This window comes from Empidonax traillii, unplaced genomic scaffold (assembly GCF_003031625.1).
Source record: "Empidonax traillii isolate 1590-97213 ecotype Southwest subspecies unplaced genomic scaffold, ASM303162v1 scaffold305:size1471525, whole genome shotgun sequence".
NCBI lineage: Eukaryota > Metazoa > Chordata > Aves > Passeriformes > Tyrannidae > Empidonax > Empidonax traillii.
The window spans coordinates 850698-863274 of NW_020955498.1; the positions used below are offsets into that span (position 1 = coordinate 850698).

The following is a 12577-nucleotide window of genomic DNA, read 5'->3' on the forward strand; positions in this document are numbered from 1 at the left end:
TGGAATGGCAGGCCCTCCAGATGAGGCACATCAGTGAAATGAGAGAGAAATGTGTGCCATTGAAGCCTTTCTTGTTAGCAGCCCGCTCTCTGAAGACAGGGTACTCTACCCTTTTGCATCCATCTCTATGCATCATACTTGGAGAAACAGTATCTCTGCTTTAGGACTGGGATTTGTGGAAACAGTATTAGATGCATGGAATCAGAAGAGGGGGAAATGCATATCATACCCATTTAGTAATGAGAGGGGGAATCCTGTTTCTTTAGTACCTTTTGCAAGGACCTGTTTTATTTGGGGCTTATATAGTTTTGCATACTATATATGGGATAGCTTGAAAGAAGTTTTCCCTTGTAACCAGTAAAATACTGATGTAGATTTTAAAGGAGTATATACCTATTTACCTGTTAGTGGAATAACTCTGGAAGAAAAAAAGAGGAATAGCAGCTGAAGGAGATTACCAGGCTTCTCGAAGTAGCTGAGCTTCTGAACGACAGCCTGGTAGCCTGCCAGGTGATAGCAGACCCCAAGAATGAATGAAATAAAAAGCATATGCAGTTGTGTTTGCCATTTTGCTGACAGCGACTTCTTGACAGGTAAGCAATCCAGTGTGTTTACTTTCAGTTCAAGTTTGTTTTGTTTACATTGAGTACCATTGCTGCTGACTTCCAAGGAGGTGACACAAAGCAACAGGTTACAAAAATGCCATCAACATCCATTCTGACAGCATCCATGTCACAATACACAATGATGTACCGGAATTATACAAAGACCAAAAAAAAAAAAAAAAAGTATATAGCTAATTATTCTGACTAGAACTGAAACTGACAGCAAAAAAGAAAAGAGCCCCCCACCCTGACCCCAGAGCTCCTGCAGGAATCCATACTGACGCTTTGGCAACCTTGTAGCAATTAAGCAATAACCAGCCCCTCACATGCCAAAACCTTGTTTTCGTAATATCGTAAATTCCTGGTTCGGAGAAATAGTTACGTCCATTAAAGCACCTTTTTTTCCCCCTTCTTTCCTTTCTACCCCTCCAACCTGAACCAGCTTCATGTTTTTACACAGGGTTAATAAGTATTAAAAATAATAAACAAATGAGGGGTATAGGCACCATAGACTGCTTGGACAGTTAAATGCTATAGTATTATATGCTAACATATCCCAGCTTGAAACTCAGTTGCCCTGTGATTAGATTGACCTAAAACGAGAGCCTCATCAGTGGCATTATTGAAAAGGTTGGCAAAAAGAGCAATCCCTCTGCTTAATTAGTAGCAGCACAGTCAAGAACCGAAAACACCTCATCTCTCAGTGTTGGCTGCCTGCTCCAGGCTTCATGGTTTGGATTTCTGCTTGTCAGTCCATTCCTCAGGTCTTGTGCTCCCCCCAGGCCCCACATACATTAGTGCTGTAAGGAAACAGTCAAATCCATGTACCCAGTAACACCCCCCCACACACTGCCCCCCCCACCCCCTTTTCACAATCTCCAGATTTCTTCATGTATGTTCATGCCTTGCTATTCACTAATGAGGTATTATTAGATACTAACAATGCCTGCTCTCCTAGGGACGTTAGCACTGACCAGTGACACATGAAGAAAGCTCTTCAGTCAACCATTAAAAAAATATTGCACTTACTTTAACCTTAAGCCCAACCTGCACAGCCAAAAAAATTATCAAAGAAATTAACCAAGAGTACCAAACAAAACCCCAATACTCTGGAGCAATCTATCTTATGCACATATAGTGTCTTTTCCTTCATGTTGTTTAGCTGAATTTGGTCCAGTATTTAAAAAAAAAGTCCAGAAATGAAACAGTTCAAAAGACACCGCAGGCTTGTTAAGGCTTTGTCTCCCCAGTGCTTCAGAAAGGTAAAAGTTTCTTTTATTGTCCGTGTACTGCAAAGCAGCAATCTCTCGTGGCACAACACCTGGCCGTTCAAACCATCAACACAAAAAAAATCAGAAGCAAGGGAAGATGGGTGTGCTTCATGGTCTCACCTGGAACCAAACAAACAGAATGCTTTAGAAATAAGAAAAGGAATTAAATACAGTTCTTAGCATTTGTTTTTACTGACCCTCCATACAGGCTGGGACTGCAGCCCACCAGTACAGGCAGCTGGGTTCTGAGACTCAGATTAGACAGTAAACTACCTAAACAAGTGAGGCAAATTTGGGTTCTTCTACAGGCAGGGGAATGATGTTCACAGAGGTTAATAATGTTAATAATGGCACATGTGCAACACCACAGACATACAGAGGACACTGCTGGTGGTGGTGCCTCAGCCAGGTTCTCCACCAGCTATTTGAGGAACCACTTTGAGTTGAAAGTCTGCAGCTTCCTGCTCCACCCAAAAGTGAATATAACAGTTATGGCTGGGTTACTGCTGCCACCTAATGAACCAAAGCTCAGTGATGCACATCCTCACAGCTGGTCCCCAGCTGCACACTGCAGGCCAGGCACAGGGGCTCAGTGGAAAAGCAAGATGGTCACTTCACTTATGCTACTCATAGTACCAATTTGAGACCCTGATGGTTCCATGGTTCTAGATTTATGAAAAAAATTTCCCCAGCCTTTCACATCAGAGCTTTCTGGTTACCCTCTCACCCTCCAGCAGAGCATCTCCAAAACTTTGCTGGCCTTGGTAACTTGGCACTTGGTTAAATGACTTCAGAAAAATTGAAGATATTAAAAGTCCTCTCCTTTAGGCTTTGTAAAGAGTGTTAGGAGAAGTGGCAGGGAATGCTTAGATGGCTTACTCAGGAGTTCTGGATTCTCTTTTTCTTTGAGCAATGAGTGAGCCCATATACTCCCTCAGTTCTGTGGAAAGTGTAGGGGATTATTTACTGTGACAGGCTACACAGATTTTCCTTGCGCTCTCCATGTGAACATCAGAGGGGAATAAGCCTTGTAGAGCTCCTGGAACAAACACCTGTGATGCTGGCTGCTGCCAGCAGCTGGGATGCGAGGCTCTGGGCATGGAACAGGGCCAGGCTTGCCTGACTTACCACCTGTGACTCTGAACTAGGACTTGCTGACGTTCTCATATATGACATCGCTGATGCAGAACTGCTGTTTCTTCTTTTGCCACATCAGTTGCACACACTGGTGGATAAAAATGTACTGTTCCTGGAAAAAAGACCAAATGAGTGGGCATTTTTGCACCTCAGAAAGCATGGCAAAAACCCTAACAGTGAAACAGTTTGATAGTTCATGGTTTGATAGCCTGCACAGCTCCATCTCTCCCACGACGTACAGTGAATTATCAGCTCCCAAAATAATAGCCCACAATCGTTACAGATAGCAGCAGGGGAAGCATGAACTCCACCTGGCACCATAATCACTTATTAATAACCTTAATGATGACAGAAGAGTTGAACCTGAGCTAAGGTGGGTGTACTTTACATTGCCTAAAAATGAATGAATTCCAGTAATTGCTTTATGTGCAACAAATTGCATCCATACCACCATATATGCATCTGAAATATTTTAATGAGGTTTCATGTTCCTTAGTGTTTTTCTTTCCCCCCAAAAAAAGATAAAACTCGATTTTGTCCACAGAGCAGTTAATTATCTGGGGAGTTATCAACCTCTATGCAGGTGACACTATAAGTAAGTTGGGTCAATCGCTTGCACCACTTTGTGGAAAGGTTTTTGTGCAACAAGAGCATGGTTATCTCTGGTTTTGGTTACAGACTGACTTTTCTTAGCATTATCATTAGACAGATTAAACACTGTAATTCAATTCAGAATAACCTTAATTGATGACTTTTTGATTTCAAAGAGAGAGAAGGCAAATCCTGATGTATCCTTATGCTAACCTTTATGTAATTGAGGCACAGGGAGCAAGTGGATCTCAAGCAAAAACAACTGGTTCAAACCCCAAGTCCGGATTTCAGCCCCTGTTCCCAGTGGCCTACTGATGCCAGAGGTATCAGTATGAGTTTGAAGCACATTTCAGACCACAGAAATGTCAGGATTTCCTCAGCCCCACTAATTTGGAGTGACTATTTCAATTCATGGTATTCTTCATTCTCATCCCCCTTTTGGGCCTGTGCCATTTGTGGTTTTTTTAAAGTACTCGTTGAGACACTGCCAAGTTTCCAGCATACAAGGCAACATGAACTCAGATCAGCTGTCGGTGGTTTCAGATTTTGTAAGAAAAGACTTTTCAGTGGCCTCTGTGCCTGAGTGTCAGTGCCACCTAGTGACCTCTAAGGCCAGGCTTAGCCACTGCCTGGGGCAGCAGGAGCTCAGCAACTGCCCTTGACATCAGCCCCAGGCAGGCAATGAGGTTGTATATGGGAAAAAAAACCCCTCCACAACCAAAAAAACCCAACAAAAAGCCACATCCCTTCTGGAATGATTAACACAGTTGCAGTTGTGTTAATTATCAGGATTTTTTTCTCCGTTTTTTTTACACATGGATCTGCCTTTGGTTTAACACACTGAATTGTGAGGAAAAATGGCAGTTTGATAGGAATGATCCAGAATGGACTGAGAATAATGAACTTTTTTCATCTCCAGATGCTACTTATTGTCACTGCAGGTTTTCCTCCTCCTCTCCTCTCCTCTCCCTGCTAAAACTTATTTGCTTTGCTCTGGATTCAACAATCCTTGGCAGCAAACCATCTGCCAGACCTAGCCTGAAAACAGTGATGGTGGCACTTCCAATAGTATGGAGGTTGCCAGCTTGTAACTATGTCAAACCTTATACTATGCCAAACTAGGGAAGAGTGCAACAGGCATAAAATCTTTCCCTCATGACTAGGGGAACTGGGAAAGTTTCAGATGCGTAAAAGACTCTGCTTTGAAAAAGGAGTTTGTGATTTTTTTTTTTTGTCCAGTACATTTTTGCAGTATATTTGTTTCAAAAACAGAAAAATAACTACCCAGTTATTTGGATAGGGAGGAGGGTGTCTGGCAGACTCAAAGTCCTTCTTTTCTGTTTTGCTTGTTTTTGGATTTCCATTGTGTAATTGAAATCCCGTGCTTGGCTAGATGATACCAACATGATACTTGAACAAGGCTGCCTGATACTGATATCATTTCATGAGCTATTAATTCCCTCAGCAAGCTCAATTCTTTTCAACATGGTTTGAAAATTTCATATGTTAATCTCTTCTAATGCATTGTTTGCATATTAATTTCACAGAAGATGAGAATAACTCGTCCCCTCTGGAAGACACAGGTGAGATTGCAGATATATTATCAGACCCACTTATGCAGCAGATTAATAACGCGACAATATTACAACAAAGATGAAAACTTAATTATGTCTGTTCATAGCCATTTTGTCAAGTGTTCAGGGACATGAGCACACTAAGAGGGGTATGAAATGGACATGACAATACTTTCACAATGTTGAAGTAAACTGATGTTACCTCTGTCTGCACCATGGACATTCTGTAGGAGCGCATGTCGGACACCAGGCCCAATATATCGACGAACTCATGGTCACGAATGTGCTGTAAGAGCCGATCCAGGGCTATGAAGGTTCCTGTTCGTCCCACTCCAGCACTGCAAGACACAGAGACGTGTAACATGCATCTCACTTCAGGCTTTTCTGAAGGAGACACACAGGACAATCAGTGGCACTGCAAAAAGCAGGAGTTCTGCAGCTGTGATAATCAGACAGAGCAAATCGGAGGTCAGGCAGGCTGGTTAATCTGTTGGATTTAATGCCATGCAATCCATCATTCATAGATTCAGCAGAGTTCATGGAGTGGGTGGCTCTGCAAATATTTCACCTTTTTATTCTACTCTTCACGCATTTACACGCAGAATGTGCATGTAACGTGCATGAGAATGTGCACTCATCGACCCTTAGCTGTCAGCTCCTCCTGCTTTCACTGCTTCCCTCTAACTCTGGGGGCTGTATCCAGAAGTGCAGAGATTTGCTTGGCAGACATTGCTGCACAAGGGCAGGACTCACTTCCACAGCTCTGCACACTGTAAAGCTCCTGGCTTGCACAGGCACTGCACTACTGTACTTCATCCTCACAGGACAAACCACCCAGAAGAGTCTACACTCCAGGTTCTGACTTAGGAGCACAGGAGAGAAATAGCAACCACTCAGCTGAAAATCTTCATTCCTTCAAGGGGAAGCTTAGTGACTAGAAACAAGACATACTGCTTTCATTTAAAGATTCTTAGGTGTGTATGATTCTTTTCATCGTGATTTCACGTGTAATGTTTAAATTTGATTTCACTGACTGCAGCTTTAGAGGTTTTATAGTTTCACTCATCATTACGACACCACACCTACTACTAAGGGTAGAAGTGTGTATCTTGGCAAAAGTTCTTTTTCTGCCTTGTGATATTTTTTCTGAAAAGCCTTGAAAGTATTTGCAATATTATTTAACAGTTCACCTCAACACAGTTCAACCTAACTGTCACAAAACAGGTTTGGGGTTTTTTTGCTTGTGTTGTGTTACTTTCTTGAATAAGATGAATACAACAGAACTTTGTTGTATTCATTTGACAGATCCATTAACTTCACAGATTCATTCTGTGCCGCCTTTAGCATTTGAGAACAATTGCTGCAGGAGTTGGTCAATACTTTCTTTTTCTCCCCCCACACTAATTTCATAGCATTGCTACTTTTATTCTATGTGGTCAGTAAGATGCACAATATAGTCTAAAAATACTATCTGGAAATATCTCTCTTTGCTGCTCTAAGTATCCTAATTAAAAAGAAAATACTACAGTTGTTATCCAGCTCTCTGATACTTGCTTCTGTTCCTTCCCAAAACAATTACATAGTATAAATGGGGGTTGATTTTGTAATGTTATATATAAATATCTCCCCTGACTTACAGGCACTTTTCTCCCAGGACAATGTCCCCCATGAAATTCTCCGTGAAGCTACAGGGGAGAACTGCATGATTTGCTGCACTTACAAATGCTGCGGTTGTTTGCCTTCCAGTAGAACGTTAAGTGCCATATCTGGAAACTAGAAATTATATTACTACACAAGACCGTTTTCTGAGAAGGAAAGCGTGCAAAGTGCTGGGAACAGACAGTCAAGTACTGACCGTCACATCACCACCAGGAAAGACAGTGCCGGTAGGTGCTGACTCATTGTGCAGCAATGTAACTTTTGTCTCTGGGGTGGGCAATGCAAGCCTGGACTTCCATTAGAAGTATGTCACCATAATGTACACATATTCACCCACTAAAAACATCTATTTATGTATTTCTAAGAAACTTGTTGTGAGTAGCTCTCCCATGAGGAGCTACAAAGAGCTTTGAAGTCAGTTGGGAAATTCTCACCAGGAACCAATCTTGTACGATATCACCACTAACAGGGCAGCTGCCCACAGAGAGGACAAATAAATGAGCATCTTAATAAAAGGCCAGACGACATGCAGGAGAAAAATCTGACAGTACATAAAACAACCTTCCTCAAAAAAAATCAGAAAGAAACCCATATAACTGTTAACATGGGATACTGGTATTACTGCTGGCCCACTGAATGTTCCAAAAGCTGAATGACCAGGGGAGGAGGACCTCCATGTGCAGCAGAGCAGCACTCTGCAGCAGCTGCTGCTTGTTCTGCACTGTCTGTATCACAAAGGGGTGGAAATAAGAGAGCAGGGGTAGGCTCTGAGCTGGTGTAAATCAGGATCATCTGCAAGGCCTCCTGAAGCCATTTGTGGATAACACCCAAAGAGATGACTCTCCTTAGAAAAAAATGCCTTAGTGCCAGGCTGAAATTCCAGCTCCTCTGCAATCAAAGCAGGGGACCAATTCCATACCCATAACATGAGAGAGAACCATCTTCAGCTAAAGCGTGAGTGGAACCCAAAAATCTCTCCTTCTAATCACTTCCCAGCCTACGTAATGCAACAACTTCTAGTTCTCCATTTCCTTGAAGCATTTACCTGCAGTGTACGATCATGGGGCCTTTAGCCTTTGATGATTTCTGCCTGACCATCTGTACAAACTGGAGAATGCTTTCGGCAGCGTTGGTCGTGGGCACACCATGATCTGGCCAGGCAGTGTAGTTAAAATGCATCACGTCTTGCACCTCATCAGCCTAATGGAAGAAGCAGAACAGCAGCATGTTCACAGGAGTTTTAACAGTGCAGTCACTCTCAGTCGCACTGAGAGCTTTTTGTCATTTTGTGGTGGTTCTTTCCCTCAAACATAGCCTAAGAAAGTGAAGTCAGCCAAAAAAAGCGGCAAAGAATGTACATGCCATTTGATTAATAAGACGAGGGGATAGCAGGTCATTATAATCAAAGTGGTATGAACTTCTTGTTTCTGGGTTTGGAATTTGGATTTTGCTTTTTGTCTCCACAGTGGTTCCATTTTATTTTGCTTTTAAATCAAGAACTTGCATTTTTCAAGTTTGGACTTTCTTCCTCTTCCTGTTCCATTCCTTCTCCTTTTCTTGTTTTGCCAGAGATAAAGAACAATGCTGTTGGCAAACAACCAATACTGGACTCTCTAGAGTTTTTCTTTTCAAGTTTTAAAGAAAAAAAAACCGAAAAGGGACTATGCACACTTTGGAACACAGTGAGGCAAGGCTGGGCAGGACTAAGTCCTGGGCCAACGTGGAATTGCCAGCGCACAGCTTTTCCCACATCCTCTCCATATCCCTAACCTTTCCCTCATGAGCTGGTGCTGGCAATGAGCTGATGCAGGAAACAAGAGTGGTAATGCTTGAAAGTCTGGAGAGCTTTAATTTGGAAAATGCATGCTCTCACATGTGTTTCCATACTTTATAGGAAGACATGATTATTGCAGAATTGCCCTTTAGAAAAATATTTTCAATTTTTGCATTGGTATTTTCAAGTTTACAAGAATAATTTATAGTAAGAAGGTGTGCCTGAGACACAGAAAATAAGAAACTCACATATTTGTTGTCACTAATTATCGGCACCACAGAAGTGTCCAGAGCTCTGGTACTACTTTTGTTTCAGTTTTGCACTGTGCTGAGGAATTCACAGAGACAACAATTTTAGGGGAAAGTTTTGTGATTTGGTCATCTGCCTGTGTGGAGTGAGTCAGTACATCAGTCCCTCTTGGGTGTTTCCCACTGAATGCCAGAAATGGACATAAGTTAAGGAAAGGCTGGACAGAAATTACTCCTTTGGCAGGACCATGCCAAGTGTTTCACTTACATAGCTAATTCGGAAACTCCTATAAACCCAGTCTGTGTGCTCTTCCTCGCTCAGCATCTCCACTGTGATATCCCCATATGCAACAGGATCTTCCGTAAAAGGCCAATAATGATCACACTTCACCTGAAAGGGACGTACATCCATACATAGTTGTACTTATATAAATATACACATACATAAAGAAGTACAATCAAAAGTACACAGACCCTCTGGTTAAAAAATGCCTACAGCATTGTTCACTTTATGCTGCAATAAGAGGTAGTTTATCCTGCAATGCCTTCCAGTCTGACCATTCCTATTTGTGTAAGTGGTCCTCAGCTATACATTGGTTTTCCAGAGGGCAGCATTAGTACAATGAAGAAAGAAAAAACAGTGTCATTGTAGATGGTTATTTTTCCTAATATATTAGAAAAAATGAAACAAAACATGCGGAATGAGAAAGTGCATACATATTATATATATTGCATTATATTCCAAATATTTCTATTATAACATCATGGAAAAATATAAAGCATCATCCTTGAATTTGATTAGTATTTAAACTTAAAAGAGCAGAATCACAGAATGCCTGAGGTTAGAAGGGATTCCTGGGGGCCGTCTCGTCCAAACGCCTCACCGCTCAAGCAGGGTCACCTAGAGCCAGCTGCTTAGGACCATGTCCAGATGGCTTTGGAATATCTCCAAGGATGGAGACTCCACATGCTCTGGGCAACCTGTGCCAGTGCCTCGCAGTAAATACGTGTTCCCTGATTTCAGACAGAATTTAATGTGTTTTCCTAATTTGTGCACATCAACTCTTGACCTGTCACTGGCACCTTGTCTCCATTACCTTTCATCAGGTATTTATACACAGTGACAAGATCCCCTGAACCTTCTATTTTCTGAGGTGAGGAGTCCCAGCTCTCTCAGCCTCTCTTCATGTAAGGGACCTTCATAAGGTCAGGGAAGGTCACAAGAAGGTCAAATAAGGTCAAGGAAGGTCAAAAAGGGTTAAAGAAGGTCAGAATAGTCAAAGAAAGTCAGGGGACATCAGGGAAGGTCAGTGACATCCAGGGAAGGTCAAAGAAGATCAAAGAAGGTTAGAAAAGTTAAAAGAATGTCAGGGAAGGTCTGGGAAGTTCAAACAAGGTCAATGAAGGTCCTGGAATGCCTGCCATAAGGGAAGTGCCATTCTAGGCCAGATTGTGATACTGCCTTATGATCAGAAAACAGTGCAAAGACATTCACTCACCAGAAAATAATATAATTTTCAGAGTAGTTTCTTTTGTACTACGTACAAGATTTTATTACATACCCGTCTTTTCTCATTGCACTGAGTGAGCATAACAATAATCTGAGATTTTTGCTGGAGAACCATCTTCCAAAAATCATTCCTAGTTTCTGGCAGTGGTCCTTGGGTTGCAATGTATTCCTGGGGTGAATTATAACCCTAAGAAACAAAGAGATAGGTGCTGTTTACCAACATGATTTCTGCTTCAGAACATGTATTTTTCTCTGCCATTCATACTATTTTTAGCTTGCTCATATGGGCACAATATTTCAATTTGAAATTCTAAAAGTGATTTCTAAAATAAAGAAACTATTTTATGATCTTTTGTATTTATTTCTGTGGTGACAACTTTTGCCAGATTTTGGTGCTCCTGAAGTGTAAGCAATCTAGAATGAAGGACAGAAGACGAAATGGTTACTATACAAATCATTTGCCCAGAGAGCAGAAAAGGCAACATTACAAAAGCAAGCAATAAGAAGCCTAAACCAAAGTTTCAGGTTCTTCCAAATTATGTAATTTTAGCGTTTGCTTAGTTACAGGCATAAACCCAGTTACATATACTCAGCCTGCTCATCCCAAGCAGTGCCTGTGGTGATTTTCAGTCCCTGGTGTAAATGGAAGGTAGCAATGAAAGCATGTGCTTACATCATAAGGACTTGAAATAATAAAATATTAATTAGAATTCTGCTTAAAATAATAGAGAACATGCTGAGTCAGTGCTCTTAACAGATGCTCAAATGTTTTGTACCCATGTGTTCCTTTTCTTATCCCTATCAACATGCTTTTAGTTGGAAAGATTCCTTCCATGCTCCAAAACCAAAAGACTGTTATTAAGACTATAATAAAAAATCCACAGAATGACCATTTTGGCATTGATTATAACCATATATGTTGAGATTGTATTATCAAAACTGCATTTGGAAAGTTTTTCATATCCCTAGTAAGAGCAAAAAATACATACAACACACAGCATGATCCCATCTCAAGCAAATTGGACAATTTCTGTGCCACCATAGTATGCAGACAGCAAAATTATTTGTGATTTGGGAGCACTTTCCGCAAACAGCTTCCTCCAAACATCATTACAAGTCAGCTCAGTCTGAGTTTTTGCACTACACAGAATTTGCTGCTGTTTGTCTGCATGGGCTGTGTCTGACCTAAATGTCAAATCTCTCTGTTCGCACAGGGACACAGATTCCCCCTGGTTTATGTGTTTGGAGGCAGGAACTCAGTGGAGAAGTGATCCTCAGGAAAAGCTAAGCATTAAGATGACATGTCTGTCCCAGTTTCTATGGTCAGCTTTGCGCTATAAGTAGTACTAAAGAGATGTAAAGCAGAACTGAACATCCAAAAGGGACCGCTACTTAAAATCCTATAATCCATAATCCCATGTCATTGAAGTTTCCTGCGTTGTTCACGAAGCTTTTGAATGTTGGAAAATTTCTCTTTCTTCATTCTCTGCGAGCTCAGCCACTTGCAGCCTGAATGCTCAAGGTCGTGCAAGGTCATGCTCTTGGCACACAGAAGCCAAGTACAGGCAATCTGCTCAACAGTCCAGATATGGGCACAATGCCACAGTGACAGAGAAGTGGCTGCACTGACTCATCCAAGGGCTCCTCCCTTTCCTATAATGCTGACTCAGCTCTCTTCAGGGCCAGCTCTGCCTTCCATTCATGGCAGGAGTGCAGAAATGCTCGTCTGTCTGTGGTGCCCAAGTAGAAGACCTGTTTCTAAGTGGATGCTGTAGTGCTCTACCTCCTCTCCATGCAGAGGAACACAGTGGATATTGCTCTCCAGCTTACACAGAGCCACAGTGCAGGAGGATAACAGGGGGCAAACCTTTGTGGCACCGGCAGGGGTAAGCCTAAGTGACTGCACAGGCGAGAGTGGAAAAAGCTGATAAGGTTTCAGGCAACCCCTCAGTGTCAAAATGTTTGGCTATAGCTCTGTGTACACTTTAATTATCCTACAACTGTGGGTGCTACTCCCTGGTAAGCGGAGGGAGGCCCTCTGGGAGCACCACAGATGAGGCACAAAGCAGAAATCCTCTCCACGCACCATCTGGGCTCTGTGCATTTTGTCAGTTGTGGAGTGTTAACTCTTTTACCATGTGCTGTAGAAATGCAGAAGAATTTCTCATTTGAAAGTTTATGTTTTTGTTAGCTGTCTTAAAAGGCCAC

The 12577-nt window shown here is 41.9% G+C and overlaps 1 protein-coding gene across 3 annotated transcripts in view; it reads right to left on the reverse strand.

Moving 5' to 3' along the window:
* Window positions 1-594: 594 nt before the first annotated feature.
* PTPRO (protein tyrosine phosphatase, receptor type O) overlaps window positions 595-12577 on the reverse strand; it is a 156838-nt gene continuing 144855 nt past the window's right edge. For all 3 annotated transcript variants that reach the window (XM_027890984.1, XM_027890983.1, XM_027890985.1), the window contains 6 exons: window positions 10422-10556; window positions 9128-9250; window positions 7883-8037; window positions 5381-5516; window positions 3005-3125; window positions 595-1996 (listed from right to left, as the gene is read on the reverse strand). In XM_027890984.1, the coding sequence (XP_027746785.1) occupies window positions 3021-3125; window positions 5381-5516; window positions 7883-8037; window positions 9128-9250; window positions 10422-10556 (654 nt within the window). In that variant the 3' untranslated portion in view covers window positions 595-1996; window positions 3005-3020. The remainder of the gene's footprint in view (window positions 1997-3004; window positions 3126-5380; window positions 5517-7882; window positions 8038-9127; window positions 9251-10421; window positions 10557-12577) is intronic.